The 10952-nt window shown below is 39.2% G+C and overlaps 1 protein-coding gene across 1 annotated transcript; it reads right to left on the bottom strand.

Annotated features, from left to right (window-relative positions):
• Positions 1 to 6363: 6363 nt before the first annotated feature.
• tufm (Tu translation elongation factor, mitochondrial) lies at positions 6364 to 10521 on the bottom strand. Its single transcript, XM_062438630.1, has 10 exons — positions 10461 to 10521; positions 9306 to 9352; positions 9079 to 9217; positions 8783 to 8949; positions 8405 to 8674; positions 8108 to 8240; positions 7882 to 7986; positions 7488 to 7639; positions 6906 to 7025; positions 6364 to 6590 (listed from the first exon to the last, which is right to left on the bottom strand). Exons 1-10 carry the CDS (start codon positions 10495 to 10497, stop codon positions 6417 to 6419), a joined length of 1344 nt encoding a protein of 447 aa, XP_062294614.1. The 5' UTR covers positions 10498 to 10521; the 3' UTR covers positions 6364 to 6416.
• Positions 10522 to 10952: the final 431 nt, after the last annotated feature.

Raw genomic sequence — 10952 nt, 5'->3', positions numbered from 1 at the left:
ACGCTGGAAAAGAGCTTGAACGCATGCACACACACAATCACACAAACCTAAGTGACAATAGCTTTAGTTAAATTGTCAAATATCAGAGTATCAAAATAGGATACTCATTGTATTGTTATGACCAGTGTAACAGCTTATTTTCTCTCTCTACTGATCTTTTAAAGACACAATCAAAGTTTTGTTTTAGCAAAAATTCCTTTTACAAATTGAATGGACAAATCTTGAGATTTTCTCTATCATTCTTACCGTCAAATATAACATGCAGAGCCAAACCAAAAATCAACTGATCCTACTCACAAGGACTGCAGTGCGTGTGTATCCAAAGCCTGATGTATCTTATTCCTCTGTGCTGTAGACCTAAGGTGTTGTCCAAAAGCTATTAAGAACACGTCAGTGATCCACACTGTTGCATTGGGTAACATGTTCCTTCATTATGAAGAGTACTGACAGAGTAGTTTACTTAGAAAAGTGCCCAAAGACCAATCACAGCAATCAGTCTTTGAAGAGTAGTTCTGTGTAAGGCAGACACCACTTGTTGTGCCACCTATCACAACTTTCTGACTTTGTGTTGAGGTTTCATGAGAAATTTACAATGTGGTTCAAAGTCAAGAGGTTGTGAACAGAACTGTGTTCCTGCACATGTTCAGCTGTGTCTGCCATACACTAAACTACTCTCTGAAGATTTAAAATATGATTAGTGTTTGGAACCATTTCTAAACAAACTAATGTGCCCATGAAGAACAAGTCACCCAATGGACAACGGCAGAGGTCTACGGTCCAGAGGAATAAGATCTATCAGACTCTGGATAAACACTGAATACTTGTAAGTAGGATCATTGTTGGTTTGGCTCAGCATATGAGATTTGTTGACGGGAAAAAAATCAGAAAATCTCCAGCCATATCCTTTAAGTAGAATATGATTGTGTGTGTTTGTTTGTCTAGCCCAAGCACATGCCAAGACAAATTCCAAACAATGTTTCATTGGCATGGTAATAAATTATTGAATCTGAATCTGGTAGGTGGTGGGTACCTCATCCAAAAATAATATTATCCATATCTGGTTTTATTCAATTACCATTTATTATGAGTAGTCAGCCAAAGAGTGGGTGTGTGAACTATTAAACTGTTATCCTGGCACCAACAAGTCCCATCAGCGTGACATTTAACAGAATAAATTATTCTACCCTTTCATGCTTTTGACTTTCAGGGAGTTATTTTACTGCCAAATGAATCTATAATGTATTGCTTTAAGATGAGATGTGCTGATGGAAAGAGCACCGAGAATAAAACGGGATGCTTCCCACCCACTCTGCGGTGTTGGAGGATGAGAAGCCGAGGAGGGTCAGTCTTCAAACACGCAGAGTGGGTTGTTGAAAGAAACATTCAGCCCTAATTGCAGCAGCTCTACTATTCACTGGTTTCCCTCAGCTGCCAGAAGGAGGTGGAGGGTGGAAAAAAGTAACATGTTGCAACACAAACAGCTGTACTTCCCTTCCCGAAAACCGTAATTCCAGACATTTTAGAAAATTAATAATATTAACAATCAAGTCTCATCATCAACATATCAACTGGGTTTTTTTAGGAACCAACAAGAAAGCTTTGGATTTTGGTTTAAATGAAAATTTCTCTCACTGGAGTTTTAAAAGCATTTGAGATGTAAGTTAGACAAAAAAAAAAGATTTGTGTGGTTTTAATATAAGTTGGCAGTTGTGTAATACAGTCTCTGCTATAATACAGTATTAACTTTTAAAAAGTATCATTATCAATAAGATAAAAAAGATACTTTGATACTATTTGTTTCATTTTTTACAGGATCTACATGCATGGAGGCTCTAATGTGGGGAAGCTGACAAGGTGTTGGTCAAAATCAGTGTGTTTCGTGAAATGACGGTCCTTGTCAAAAATGTCTGGAAATGAAAAGGCATAACTCCCTTCGTCCTTTGCCCGGGGACGTGACATCTCATTGTGACAAGACAAGTCATGGAAACCAATCTTAGCATCTTTTCCCCTTTGTGTACCTACCTCTTGATATTATATTGCAGTTTCTTTTTCCATTCACAGTAAAATCAGATCGCCTCATGTTATTCTTTTCAGGGTGGGGACAGCTTAAAGGTTGGAGAGAGGTGAACTTGTGAATGGAAGATCGCTGGTTGGAATAACCGCCCTGTCTGGGAAAAACTGAGAAAGGAAATTGAGCCACTGGTTTAGAAATCAGGCTGGATATATGTGTGTAATTTAAACTATTTTCGTACTGCCTTTATTGCAGCTGTCCAAAGGAGATCATGTAAAGTTGTAATTGAATTTAATGTTGTCTCTGCACACATACCTTTCATTTAACCTCTCTGTTTATAAATGTCAAAAATTTAAATTTGTATATGACACATGCATTACTGGTGTATAAACAGTTCATAAAGCAACATTAATACAGTATAACTTAGCTGTAATCACATCACAGATGTAATAATATATGATTATATATAGGAACACATACTTAGTTAGTTATAAACTATTAACTGTTTATATACATTTACATATCATTAATAGCTTGGTCTAAAACTGTTTATGAAGACAGATCCTTTCTTACCTTGAAAACTGTGAAAAGAAAAATTGCTTTTATTTAGCCACATTTTATAGCCTTCATCACCTTATGAAGTTTGCTGAATTGTAATGCAAAGAAGTATGAAGATGTATAAATAAATACATATTTAATTTATGTGTCCATATTTAATTCATGTAATGAATGGTCAATTAATGATTAATCAATCAATAATCAATACATCATATGTTGTATTCATGGGACAGCAGTGTTATATTTCTTTGTCATTATCTGTTACAGTTGTTTGACAGGACGAGGTAAAGTTGTTGACCAATTTACCAACCAAACAGTAATGTAGTTGACGCCCTCACATCTGGTTACAACTACATTAAAAATCCTTTATGCTGCTCATAAATGTTAAATGGAAGTACCAATACAAAAATATAAACTACATTACAAGTAGGAGTCCTGCATCCAAAACCCTACTTTAGTATTTTATACGCACAATATACACCAAGTATCAAAAGTAAAATTACTCCTTCCCTGTGACTGTTGCACATGTAGTATTTAACTGTTGTAGCTGGTTGGAGCTTGTTCTAATCACTTAATGTACTGTTAGTTTCATCCATGTGGTTCCCTAATGTTGAGTCAGCCCCACTCAACTTTTTATCTACAAAAGGTCTGTCTATATATTATATATTATTTATTATATATTATATATTGGATAATATTGCCTCTTTGGATCTTATTTAATGACATCAGCTGAGATTTTTAGAGGGAAAATTTCTTAGGATATACAAAAATATCATGTGTTTTTATTATGTAACCTGAAATATAATAGTAACTACAGCTGTTAAATAAATGTACAATTAAAAAAAGTCAATCTTAAAAAGGTACTAAAAATGAGAATAAATCCTTTTCAAATACAGTGACGTAAAACAATGAAGTGCAGTACCTCAAAACTGTACTTGAGTAAACATATTTAGTTACTTTCCACCACTGTAACCTAATGTTACTGAAAGCTGACAGTGTAACGCTCTTCATCCCTCTGACGTGTCTACACACTGTGAGGTCGTCAACGTCAGCAACATGTGATGGGGGCAGTTTGATGAAAAGGGTTAGGGTCACATTCAGTGTATCAGCAACTCTCACAGGACAGTTAAGGCCAGTATCACTGAAACATACTAGAGTTTACTGTCTGATCATATCTCTTTAAGTTATTTTGCTTATGGAGTCATTTGTCCTCCAGCTGAGCACATCACTCAGTGGTATTCGCTGCTCCAGCCTCGACTCTTGCAGACGTACAGTATTTGATTACAGCAACAGGCTGATTGGATTACAAGAGGCACTGACTCAAATACCTACAGCAAACACAGAGCAACAGGAGAACTTCCTGTTGGGAATGAGCATGCAGAGAGGACACAAACTACTCACCCAGTTCAAGAACAACAGGGTCAGCCTGGTTTAACACACAGAAGTTATCTACCAAAAGACACCATGCATTCAAAAACTATTACTATAAGACTCACCAAAAACCCTCCAGTAGTGTCTCATTTCCGATCTCCTATGTCAACCATTCACCAGATAATCTTAGGCTGATGCTGTTTTTCTACATCTACTCTCACATAATCATCTTTCACTGATGCATTTCATGGATTGAGTTATTTTAACAGAATATTAACTTATTTATTTTATTACTCAATTTTAAAACTTTCACAGATGAGGCTGTAAAAGAACAAAAGAGAAACTATATTTCATTTTACTGTAAAGATACTGACAGATTGTAAATGTGGGCTCCCACCTTTTAACATAATGATAACATATTATTGGACAGGTGGAGACAGTTAACATGTGAAATCACAGTAAAAAAAAAAATCAGTTGACATGATTCAGCATTTAACCAGAACTTGTACTTTATCTTGTATGTTGAATATTTTGCATCTCAGTTAAATGTTTGTGTTCTGGTAAGATGAGTTTCCATTACCTTACCTTTTGTTTAAACTTACTTTTTAGCCTAACAAAGGGCATTTAGTAGAGGAAACTGTACATTTGGCTTCCTAATACTGTTACTGTGATTAATAACATTTTGCCATCAGAACTGTGAATGTAGACCTGGAAAGTTCTTGAAGCACCTCTTTGCTGCCCCCCTGTGGCTTATACAGCCTGTAACATGCAATGCCATATACTCTGTCAGCTAACTTCAATAGATTTACAGTGGTGCTTTAAAGTCAGCGAACCCTTTAGAATTAGAATGTCTGCATAAATATGACACAAAACAACTTAAAGACACATCGATTTAACAAATGTGACAATATAAAAAACACTTGTTCATTTATTTACTGAAGAATATGATCCAATGTTATAAGGGGAGTTGAGTGTTTCAATCAATGTGATGACAATCAGGTGAGAGTCTGGGAGGCCTCGATTTATTAAAAGAAGAGAAATCTGGATCTTCACTGTCAAAGTCTGAGCTTCACAACACGGGTTTGTGGAAAAGTGCCATGGCTCAAACAAAGCGATTTCTGAGGACCTTAGAAGAAGAGTTGCTGATACTCACCAGGGAAGGCTGGAAAGGTTTACAAAACCCTTTATAAAGAGGACATCCAACACCAGTGTTATCCTCCCCAGGAGTGGTCAAACAACAAAGATCATAGGAAACTAAAGGCCTTTTTTTTTTTTTTTTTACAGTGGCTACAGTCAATGTTCATAAGTCCACCATCAGGAGAACATCAATGTTAGAGCTGAGAAGAGAAAGCCACAACTCTCCAAAAAGAACACTGCTGCCCATCTACGGTTTTCTCAAGAACATCCCATCTATGAAACATGGTGGTGACAGTATCATGCTTTGGACCTTCTTTGCTGCTTCAGGACTAGGACAGCATGCAATCAACGATGGACCTATGGAATCTGAATTGTTCTGGCAACTTCTTCAGGAAACAGTCAAAGTATCCATGTGTGAACTGAAGTTCAACCGAAAGCGAGTCATGCAGCAAAATGGTGATCAAGAGATGGTTCATCCAATCACCTGCCAAGTACTTTTTTTTCAAAGTGCCTGCCCTTTTCCGAACAGTTTCCATGGACGACTTCTCAGATGGTTCTGTGTAACAAACCATGTGGTGGGTCAGATTAACCAGCCTCTGAATTGATACAGTTCTGTGAGGAGGAATGGCCTTAACTTCCTCTGAGCCGATTTTCAGGGCTGATAAATAAACTAACTGGAAACATTTAGTTGAAGTCATTGCTGCAAAAGGGTCACGCCTGTTACTGGAAGCAAGGGTTCACATACTTTTTGCCTCATAGAAATATATAAGATTTGATCATTTTCCTCAATAAATGAGTAACATTTTCATGTCATTTGTTTAATTGGGTTCGGTTTGTCTAGTTTTAGGGCTTGTGTGAGAATCTGATGTTTTAGGTCATTTATGCATTAAAAAAAGCTTTAAAGGGTTCAGAAACTTTCAAGCACATCTGTAATAAAGATTCTGTATGAATGTAAGTTAGTGTTTCAGATTTCTTTCTCACTTATAATATATATGTCTTTTTTGTTTGAGAATTGCCTGGCTAGACATAGCCGATACTATAAAGCGGAGGAGGCATTTTTATTATTAAATACATTTTATTACATAAATGACAGATGACAGTCTGGCCTTCAAACACATAGACAGTGCTAAATATTTCATGTATCTTGGTTCAGTAGAGCTTCAAACCAGAGCCATGCAATCCTTTTGAGTTCTCTTATGTTCATGTGAATGGCTTTTTTGTATTTTATATATTGACAATTATTTGATTTGACCAGATATAGACACCCACACACCCACCCTCCCTCCCTGATCCCTAACCTCCCCCCCCAAAGCTAAGCCCTCTCTGCAGAGTTTCCTCTTCAGCCCCAGTTGCTGCTCACGTCATCATCTGTCATGGTCATGATGTCTGTGACCAGGCCGGTGCCAATGGTTCTGTTTCCGTCTCTCAGAGTGAACCTCTGGCCTTTCTCCAGGACCATTGGCTGGCGGAGCGTGAGCATCAGGGAGGTGTCCTCTCCTGGCATCACCATTTCCTGGAGGAGACGAGAACAATACGCAGGAGTGTGATTAATCATAGTTACTATTCTTCAACATGCAGCTACTAGACTCCATTGTTTATAAATAACAGAAAAGTGCAGAAATTTGTAAAATACATGTACTGGTAGTAATCTGTCAGTCAGACAATGTTTCTGATCTGAAACATCATGAAGTTAGACATATGTCAATGTCTAATACATGCACAAGGTGTGGGAAGTGTTTGTTTAAAATACTTGCATACAGCTTGACACTATTTGACAAACATCCATGTATTGACATGCCAAAAGACACACAAATAAATACACACATACCTTGTCTTCAGGCAGAGTGATTTTACAGGCCATGTCCCAGGTTAGCGAGAACATGACGGGCATGAAGTTAGAGACAAAGGGTTTGTGTCTGCCTCCCTCTTCCTTACTCAGAACATACACCTGTAACATAGAAAGCATGAACATGACACAGTCCACATGAACGCAGTTTCGCTTACAAACTCAATTGAATGACCTCTGTGTCATTCGTGTGGCATTTGGCTGGTCTCCCAGTTTGCTGCTCTTTGCCCATTAGATGTGTATAAGAATTGATGGATGTGTCTATTAGAAAAGCCATGTAATAGATGTGACAAATGAATCAGCAGAAAAAAACAGTGTTTAGATCAGTGGTCTCCAACCCTGCTCCTGGAGAGCTACTGCCCTGCATGTTTTAGGTATCTCCTCACTCTAACACACCTGATTCTAATAATCAATTCGTTATCAAGCCCTTTGACGAGCCTCAGCTGCTTGATAACGAGTTAGAGTGAGGAGATACCTAAAACATGCAGGGCAGTAGCTCTCCAGGAGCAGGGTTGGAGACCACTGGTTTAGATGATAGTTAAATGCAACTTTGTGCTCCCAGACCTGAGCCTTGACTTTCTGGTGAGGCAAGATGGATCCTGGTTTGCACATCACCATCCCTCTCCTCACATCCTCCCTCTTCAGGCCTCGGACCAGAGCGCCCAGGTTGTCTCCTGCCTCAGCCCGGTCCAGAGACTTGTGGAACATCTCGATACCTGAGCCCGACAGAATGGACACCTAAGTCAGATTTTTGTATGTAACATATGCTTAGTTGCACCAGTTGCAGCAGTGCAGCAGTGCAGCAGTGCAGCCTGACTTAAAAGAGTATTCCTTACAGGTGCAGAAAGGTCACAAATTAAAGGAAAAATCAAAGTATTTCAGCCAACAATCACAAAAACAGCTGTAATGATCCTTGGCATCAATCCTATAAGATATGATTATTTTTATTTTCACTTACCAGTAACCACAGATTTGCAGCTGCGACTGTGGCCAACAAACTCACACTCGTCTGCTTTCTTGATGATTCCCCTCTCCATAGTGCCTGTCACTACTGTACCCCTGCCTGAAAGACACAAATGGTAACCAGTTTATTCACAGTAAAGAACGGTTTCGCAAGCTACCTTCATCTGTTATTTATTACAACATTGAGTCAAATATCTGCAGCGGTCATCTCTTTTTCGTACCTGGGATTGAATAAACACCTTCGATGGGCAGAAGGAAAGGTTTCTCCAGTTCTCTTTTGGGCAGAGGAACGTAATCATCAACGACCTCCAGCAGTTTCATCACTGCGTTCACGCCCAGCTCCGGCTGTTTGTTCTGAGATGGAGCGAGACGATTATTCAGGCACATCACAAACTCACATTAAATACTTATATTATACTGAATTCAGTCACCTGTCAGAAATGATGGAGCCAAATTCTGGCAGAATTCTGAGTTTGTTGATTTTTTATTTTAACAATAGCTAACCGATCAAACCTCACCTCCAGAGCGCAGAGAGCAGAGCCTATTATGACGGGCGTGTTGTCACCGTCGTAGCCAAACTCCGTGAGCAGCTCACGGATCTCGATCTCCACCAGTTCCAGCATCTCCTTGTCCTCCACGGCATCCGCCTTGTTGATGAAAACCACCACGTGCTCAACGCCGATCTGCTTGGCCAGCAGCAGGTGCTCGCGCGTCTGAGGCATCTGGCCGTCGGTGGCCGCCACCACCAGGATACAGCCATCCATCTGAGCTGTGCCCGTGATCATGTTCTGAACAAGGGAAGAGGTGGAGGAGGATTAAATGGGATTCTTCTTTATGAATCACTAAGAAAGATGAAGCTGCATCAGGTTGGGCAGTTTATTTGTCAGGCAGATTACCTTGACGTAGTCAGCGTGACCGGGGCAGTCTGTATGAGCATAATGTCTGTTGGCTGTGGTATATTCTACATGAGAGGCGTTGATGGTGATTCCTCTAGCCTTCTCCTCAGGGGCATTGTCAATTTCCTCATACTTTTTAAAGCTAGCTCCACCGGCGTCAGCCAGCACTAAGGACCCCCCCCCAAAAAAAACCAAGACAGTCACATTTCTGACTTAAAGTAAGTCAGTGGAGCTAATTCAGTACATGTGGTCATCTGAGTCAATGTGCGAGTAAAAAAGGACGTCAGTGATTTTACCTTTTGTGATGGCTGCAGTGAGGGTGGTCTTGCCGTGATCCACATGACCGATTGTTCCGATGTTCACGTGGGGCTTTTCTCGGCTGTACGTCTTCTTTGCCTCTGCAGCGAAGGTCCGCCGACTCAGAGGCACAGCACACTGCAAGACAAACCCAAGAATTATACAGCAGGAAGATCCCTGTTAAACTGGCGGAGCGCTTCGGGCTGCAGTTAGTGTGCACACTCACCAGTTTGAAGGAGCTGTGCAGGAGGCTCGGCGAGGAAAGCTGAAGGCCTGAGAGGGAGAATCAAAATGTAAGATAACAGCTGATTATTTCATTGTTTCACTCTTAAAATGAACTTCTTCCGCCATCCAAGTTTTATATTTTATTTAATGTTTATTTGCAGGGGAACAATTATATAGTGTGAACATATGCCACATATCACAGCATTTATAGCCTAAGATAGTTTGCAATGCCTGTCCCTAGATGAGTTTAGGAAATACATAAAACTCAATACATGTGCACACATTACAACATGAAACTCATCAACAAAGCAACACAAAACACCATAAAAGTATCATAAAAGAACAATCAGCAGATCACTCATGACTACTTGACTGATCCTACTTTAAAAACTGTTTTAATTTGAGTTTAAAACGCTCCGGTCATGATCCAATGTCCATGTTGAGTTGAAACCTCCAAACAGGAGAAGCCATCTGAGTAAGAGAAGATTTACTAAAGGGCTCCTTACTATTCCCTAACACCTCATGTTAGTGAACTCCTGAGAGGAACGAGCAGGTTACTTACCACCAGCAGCCTGGTTACTTAGGCTTTTATAGCTTTTAAGGAGTTTAAAGAGTGTAAGGCTGACTAATTTAATAAAAGGATCAAAACATTTCTTCAGAACATGACAATGGTGATCTAATAGGTTTTACAATGCCACAATTTACTTACGTGTTCACCAGATTTCATCATTGGTACTATATTAACATCAGTTTGACGCATAAAGCATCTCTGACATTTAATTTAGCAACACAAAGACAATCTTTAGAGAGCTGAAGCTACACCTGCATTAATCCATCAGTATTTATTGACGACAGGAGCCTTTAAACCAAAGAGGAAGAGTCTCCTTCACATGCTGTCAGCTGTTTAAGCACCACTGTCTCTCTGTGATGTTTTGACCTGTTTATATCATCATGCATTAGCAGCACTGCTAGCTAACACTCACAGTAACGTGACCTTGCTCTGCTGGAGGAAGACACAGCATCATCTCTTTCTCTTCACTGGCGACATTTCCACACATGCAAACAACCCTTTCTAACATGTGCAAAACAAATCACAGACTTATGAACCAACAGGCTGTCAAAAAATTTATAAAGAGTCAAATAATGATTGTTTTACCAGAGAAACAAGCACGCAGCCCCACGAGCGCCGCCATCTTGGATGGTTAGACAAACCAAAGACGATCAGTGAGTGAAAATAGTTCACTGCTTCCTCTTCTTCTTTTGGAGGTTGGCAAACTAGGTTACAGGTGAATTACCACCACCAACCGGACCGGGTGTATGTAGTAAGTTATTAAGACAAGATGAGATAATATTCATTTATTAGTCCCACGATGGGGAAATTTACATTATTGCAGCAGCAAAGTGGACAGTAAAAAAAAAGAACAAAAAAAGTGTTAATAAAAAAGAATAAAGAACAACACACAATAGTAGTATAGCCTTAAAAATATATATAGTAAAATAATAGTAACAGTAACATTATGCACAAGAGTAATATTGGTGTTGAATGATAATATACCTGAGTTTGATATTGTTATTGCATAGATTTAAAGTGAAAAAACCCCATATATAAATATACAAATTGCACTGTTGAAATGTAGTAGTAGTATAC

Source organism: Scomber scombrus, chromosome 18 (assembly GCF_963691925.1).
Source record: "Scomber scombrus chromosome 18, fScoSco1.1, whole genome shotgun sequence".
Taxonomy (NCBI): Eukaryota; Metazoa; Chordata; class Actinopteri; order Scombriformes; family Scombridae; genus Scomber; species Scomber scombrus.
The sequence above is the reverse complement of the archived record's forward strand: the minus strand, read 5'-3'. Positions and strand labels throughout refer to the sequence as shown.

What these genes read in the sequence shown, in the direction of transcription:
- tufm (XM_062438630.1), bottom strand. Translation starts at nt 10,497, where the DNA reads ATGGCGGCGCTCGTGGGGCTGCGTGCTTGTTTCTCTG. An exon ending in CACTGCAGCCATCACAAAAG is followed by an intron (nt 8,950 to 9,078) that starts GTAAAATCACTG and finishes GGGGGTCCTTAG; the next exon opens with TGCTGGCTGACGCCGGTGGA. An exon ending in CTGCTCTCTGCGCTCTGGAG is followed by an intron (nt 8,241 to 8,404) that starts GTGAGGTTTGAT and finishes GCTCCATCTCAG; the next exon opens with AACAAACAGCCGGAGCTGGG.